This window comes from Ochlerotatus camptorhynchus, unplaced genomic scaffold (assembly GCF_037179485.1).
Source record: "Ochlerotatus camptorhynchus isolate MF236.1 unplaced genomic scaffold, CSIRO-AGI_Acam_v1.1 ptg000053l, whole genome shotgun sequence".
NCBI classification, from domain to species: Eukaryota; Metazoa; Arthropoda; class Insecta; order Diptera; family Culicidae; genus Ochlerotatus; species Ochlerotatus camptorhynchus.
In genome coordinates, this window is record NW_027040543.1 from 298,980 (window position 1) to 305,361 (window position 6,382).

General features: G+C 36.3%; 1 protein-coding gene across 1 annotated transcript; it reads right to left on the reverse strand.

Moving 5' to 3' along the window:
- Positions 1-4,015: 4,015 nt before the first annotated feature.
- LOC135717231 (farnesol dehydrogenase-like) lies at positions 4,016-5,818 on the reverse strand. Its single transcript, XM_065239215.1, has 3 exons — positions 5,223-5,818; positions 5,009-5,143; positions 4,016-4,935 (listed from the first exon to the last, which is right to left on the reverse strand). Exons 1-3 carry the CDS (start codon positions 5,796-5,798, stop codon positions 4,894-4,896), a joined length of 753 nt encoding a protein of 250 aa, XP_065095287.1. The 5' UTR covers positions 5,799-5,818; the 3' UTR covers positions 4,016-4,893.
- Between the last annotated feature and the right edge of the window lie 564 nt (positions 5,819-6,382).

The window sequence follows — 6,382 nt, forward strand, 5'->3', positions numbered from 1 at the left end:
TCAAATACTCATTTCAGCTAAAACAATGTTTTTTTTTTTAATTATAAAATTATTAGATGCCATGATCATATTTTGAATTGGTAGGATACAAGAAGAGGTTGCAAAGAATGTGTTTGACATATCAAACCTGTTTATTTCACTTCATGAGAGTCACAATCAGCGATTTTTCACACACTCACTCACTCACTCACTCACTCAGTGATCAGAAAATCGCTGATTGTGACTCATAGAAAGCAAAATTTACAGGTTTTGTGTTTCAAACGCATACTTTGTAACCTCTTCTTGTAAGTTACAAGTAAAACATGCCATTATACCATCTTTTGGTTTTACTATTCCGAAAAACATTATTTTAGCTAAAATGAGTATTTGCAACCTTGTCTACAGCCACTACACCACACAGCAAAAAATAAATTTCATATTACATCCAAGAGGATGCACTTCAATCTTGTCGAAAATCTTTTATAATTTTTATGACCACAAAAATAAACAAATACAGTAAAAGCAGCGTACTGTCAGTTCATGCACTGTATGGATGATTTTTTTTTTCGTTTTGGCAAGTAATATTACACCATACTTTTAACACGATTGAAGTGCATCCACTTTGATGTGATACCAAAATTATTTTTTTGCTGTGCAGGGTACAAACTGCTATCCTAGTTGCAAGGAATTTTGTAGTTCTTCAAGAAACTTCGCGGAACTTAAGAAAACTTTTTTAAAGTTCAGGAAGCTTTCTTTAAGTGCAGATTTTTTTTAAAGTTCACCAAACTTTGTAGAAGCTCACCGAACTTCAGTGAACTTCGTACATGGGAACAAATCAAAAATCCGAAATGAAAAAAAAAAACTCATGATTTCATGAACATAGCGTATTTTCATGTAATGAAAATACACCATGAATAATATTTATGATATCATGAGCTAAAGTAAGAATGCTATGATAAGAATTAACCGAGTTAAAATCATGAACTAAGTTTATGATTTTAACTTTTAGTTTTTAAACTGAAACATATAAAAAATAAAATAAAGCAATAGACTGGATTCAAACCAAGAACCTTGCCATAATGAAATGTGAGTTTTGACCACTAGACTATCAGTACTTATATAAAATGGAAGGCAAAAGGCGTATAAGAGATATCTATGTAGTGCGGTGAACACGGTTTTCTAGGTAACGCTTAATGCGGTCATGATTCCGCTGCATTATGAAATCATGAATTTTCATAACAAAATCATGAATCATTGTTATGATTTCATGGGATAACAATTTTTTTTGTTTTTTTATTTATGAAAATGGAATCGGATTTTTTCCCGTGTAGACTTTTATCGAACTACTTCGGTAACTTTTTTTCTACGCACCTGAAAAAGTTATATGACAACTACCTACATTTCATACATCTCACAGTTCGTAATTGGCAGTATGAGCTGAATACTGTCATACTGTCGCTAATGTGATTAATAACGTTTATGCTTCGTTTGACACTAATGTTCCGTTAACTGTTTTCACTAGAACACTGTCTTGATTTTGAATGTTTCTATGGTGTTATTATTATATTTTGTTTTATGCATTAATACCAAGATTGATGCATGAGCAAAATTTAGTGAAATTATTTAAAGTTCTGAGATCATGGAAAAGTTCAGAAAACTTCGTAGAAGTGGGAACTTTATACAAGTTTAGGGATCTCCGTTGAAGTTAATTGTTTAATGTCAGGAAACCTCTTTATTTTTCAGGGACCTTTTTTATAACTTCGGAGCACTTTGATGAAATCTCATGGACTTGAAGTAGTTCAGAGAATTCCGCACAAATTCATATACCAAAATTAATGAAGTGGAATTAAAAGGAAGATAACCTTTTTTTGTTGTTTTATTAATAATAAGTAACAAGATATTCTTTCAGATATACTCCCTAGGCAGCCAGGAAGTATAAAAATACCAGCATTGGCTGATGTTCTTCTGATCTGAATTAGAGAGTTGCTAAAAGAAAGGATGACTTAAGAATGTGCTCAAGTTTTTGAATATCATATTGTTTCAAATGGATAGATCAACTTTCAACACGGTATTTTCCAAATTTAAACCATACAATCTGGAAATCCAGCGAGCGGATGCGACGAAATTTTGAATCATATTCCGGTGCTGCGCCGATGCTGGTGGAAACATGGTGCTTTGATCTTGAGGGAGACGTGCTGTCAAATCAACTTACTGATCATTCTTGTATGAAATTGGTTCCAAACGTAAATAAACCCTGTAGGTTTCTTATGGCTTGTTTACGTTTGGAATCAGTTATGAGAGGTAGGCGACGATTGTTCGTATTTGACAGCCACCTCACACCCCCCCCCCCCCTTGGATTTGATTGGTTTATCTGATGCAGGCTGTAGCGATGGCTGTACGGCTTTCGGGTCAACCGTTTGTTGTATATGGTGGCGCTTGGTATTCGCTTTGTGGAATTGGTACCGATACTCACTGTTGGTATGCAAAAGCAATATAATTATCTGAATACTCGATCACATGAGACACTTTAAAAAAATCTGAACATTTTTAATGTAATGGTAACAAAGTAAAAGTGAAAGCGTAAAGGTAATACGCCAAGAAAAAAATTTTCTGCATAAAATTCTTCGACCCATTGACTTATGATAACATTGCTGCATTCGTAGCATTCCGATATAAACTATTCAAGATACGTAACATCCCTTCTAACAATGCATACCAGTTGTGTTGCCGATGAATGGTTAAATTACGTTGAAAATTTGTGAACGTCTTGCCACGGTCAAATCCCCAATACCGATTCACTTTTTGTAGAATTTTTGTCCATTACATATTTTGAAAATAACGTGTCAAAAGATGTTAGTCATGCAAGTGCATTTAAGTGTTGAACCGAAAAAAATAAACGAAGAATATTCTAATTCAAGACCAACAATTGAAATGGCCTTAACTCCATTTTGTAAACAAACCTTGTAAAGCCATTTTCTCGTGAACCGAAGTCCGCAAAGGCAAACCAACATAATGAACAGGTAGGGGAAATTCTCCTCTACCCGATTGTGGTTTAGGTTTTCGAATGAAGGTTTCGGTTCGCGAGAAAATGGCCTTACAAGGTTTGTTTACAAAATGAAGTTAAGGCCATTTCAATTGTTGGTCTTGAAATGACCGGCAAATTAATGTCTTTGGCTGTTAGAGGATTTCAAGAATTCAAGCACTGCAAATATATGCTACCTTTCCTCTAAAATAAGAATGGTTTGTGGTAACGCATATGAAATGTCGGTCAAAGCAACCAAGTTTCAACAGCCTGTACATATTTCGTTTACCTACACCGAAAAAAGTTTTCATATAGTTTCCATTGGGAACGCACATGATATTTTTCCAATAACAAAATTAATGATTCGTACCTGAAATTCACATAAAATTCATATGATCACATGAATTCTATGTGATAAATCACATCAATTTCATTGGACACATAAGGTTCATGTGATTTTGTAGTGCGATTCCCAATTATGAGATCACATGAAAGTTATGTGGAATTCTAATGGATATTTTCCATTGGAAATGTGATTTATTTTTTGAGTGTACACCTTCCTTAGAGCTCTGCTGTTCTAGCATTAATCGTAGCACATGAGATGAGGCACATGAGATCAGCGCGAGCCTCGCGCACGTCAGGATTTTTGGGTGTCGCATTTGTTTCTCGCTCGTATCTTATTCTCGCGTGTCTCTTTCTCTCTCGTCACATGTTGTTTTCGTTGCGACGGGAGACGGTTTGTTGAGAGTCTCGGCAGCACATTTTTGTACGCACGAGGAAAATGTAACTCTGCCAATGACCATGAGCTGCTGAAGGAATATTAACGATAAGTTATAGGAAGCTACTGATAGACCTTATCTTATGTTTCAGACAACATTTTTGACATTTTGAGCTAGTCTAACATTTTTCGAATATTCGCACTAGAGAAAAATATTTTTTTAGACTAAAATAAAATGGACAGATGGCGCATCTATTGATAAAAAACGAGTTTTTTCAATACCTTATTTTGTTCAGTAATGTAAATCGTTTTTTTTTTTCTTTGATTTGTTTTCCGTCGATCTTGTTTTTCGTGCTGAGCACCAATGCTACCGACGCCAGAGAGGCAGCTCCCACACCTGGACCCTACCTATCGACCCATCAACTCATGAACCGGGGACCAACGGCTTTACTTCCCTTCCGAAGGAAGGCGTGATCAGAGATGCTATGCCTCAGAAAATCCCGGCGGCGCCGACTGGGATTGAACCCAGGCCTGCTGGGGTGAGAGGTAATCACGCTTACCACTACACCACCGGCGCCGCTATGTACATCGTTAATGAGCATTAATTTATTTTAATTTCTGGTGATGTGTTCCTGCGTACATAAACCTATCTAATATTGATGTTCTTCATTTGCTAAAAATTCTATACACGACGAAAGTGTATCCAAATCAATTCTTATTTTGTATAAAACATGATTATGGTCATCTTTATTATATAGATTTTCAGTCGTATGCTGGTTCATGTTTTTTTTTGTATAAAACAAAATGAAATGATTATGTTTGTTGTTTGTCCAGTCCAAATTCTGTGCTAAAGTTTTAAGTTACTTAAACGTATATATTTACGACGCTTCATGCTTAAGGTTCAGATTGTTCAAAGGTCACGGGGCAACCTTAAAGTGCTAAGGGCCTGCGAATATACGTAGTACATAACCTAAGGTGGATGTACCGATAGTTGGGAATATTGTTGTAAGTAGTTAAACTAAATTGTGACTGTAGAAACGTATCTCAACTATCAGGGAACTCACTCATTTCTTGTTTTCGCGCAATCATCATTATTGCCGTTTATTTATTTATTTGCGATGCTTCAATCCTATGGCACTTATATACCTAATCGCCTTCATTTTCTCTCTCAGCATTAGAATCGCTCTCCAAGCGGCTTGATGGTAAGCTCTTTGATCTGTAAATAACAACAAAACGTGATTAGTGATTGACAGAGTAGTGATTATATTCTCGAACTAATGTTCGCTAACCTCAACGTGCTTTGGAGTAGAAATCACATGCACTACGCTATTTGCAATGTCATCGGGTTCCAGAAATGGTATTGGCTTCTTCAATAAGTCTGGATCATTAAATATATCCGTCCGTACAGCTCCAGGACTAATGCTCTAAATTAAAAAAAATATTCAAGTTTTATTTAGAGCGCTACATACCAATCGACTATTAAATTTTATTTTTTATTTGTACCGTCAATTTAACTCTGCTGTTTTCATTCAACAACTCAATGCGGAATGTTTCAGTAAGTGCTGTTACTGCATGTTTTGTTGCCGGGTAGACGTTGTATGTGGTCAAAGTACCAACTCCGACCGGGACTCCATGACCTACTACACTATTCATGTTAACAATATGACCATCAACGTTTCGTCTCTTCATTGATTGATAAGCTTCCCGTGCACATACGATCAAACCTATAATGTTCGTTTCAACAACATCGCGGATAATCTGAGTATTACCGGGTTCGATGAGTAGTGCCGTTTTAAGCACCCCCGCATTATTCACCAGCACATCTGCGCCACCAAGTTTATCATCTATCCACTTGAAGGCCGATACTATTTCCTTTTCATTACTAACATCACACTTACAAGCATGGAATCTTCCTTTCAAATTTTCGGCAAGCGTTGATTTGAGTTCTTCCATTCTATCAACACGTCTTGCCATGCCAACCACAATCATTCCAGATTGAAGAAGTCCTTTAGCTATGGCCCATCCTATACCAGCACTAGCTCCGGTTACTGCAGCCACACGGTTCTGCCAACGATCCATTACTACTGGGTAAATTACACTTCGCCACAACTACAGTCTTGGTAATGACGCATAGCTATCGAAGTGCAACTAATTTATAGTTGAATTCCTTATCATTGTTTTTAATAGCCGTTAAATATAGCGCTACTGATTAGAACAATACCAATGCAGCAAAGAGCACTGATATAAATCAGTTGTTGGTCAAGTAGCATCACTGGCAGTATTATCTCATTAATCATTTAAGCTAAAAGTTTTGATGACGATGGTCTCACACCGCTTACCCCTACAAATGTTTGAGCTGGACGATTTATCTTTAAGATAATTAAGTATAACATCTTAAGCAGATCAGCAAACGAAAACAAACTGGTTACAGCTACAGACGTAAGATTCCTCTACAGTTCATAGTTGCTTCACAGCGATATAAATGTGAAAAAGCTTAGGCGTTCACCCTTTTTCCACCTCAAATCTTCATAGCATTCCCAAGCAATCAAGAGTTCATGAATAATCAATAAAGTATCTTATTACACAAGCAACCCCGCAATCTCATGCTATCGTAATTTTCATCAACGTAAGGAATGCTCACAAACCCCCGACATTCAGCCAGA

What these genes read in the sequence shown, in the direction of transcription:
- LOC135717231 (XM_065239215.1), bottom strand. Translation starts at nt 5,798, where the DNA reads ATGGATCGTTGGCAGAACCGTGTGGCTGCAGTAACCGGAGCTAGTGCT. An exon ending in ACAGCAGAGTTAAATTGACG is followed by an intron (nt 5,144 to 5,222) that starts GTACAAATAAAA and finishes TTTTTAATTTAG; the next exon opens with AGCATTAGTCCTGGAGCTGT. An exon ending in CTACTCCAAAGCACGTTGAG is followed by an intron (nt 4,936 to 5,008) that starts GTTAGCGAACAT and finishes TGTTATTTACAG; the next exon opens with ATCAAAGAGCTTACCATCAA.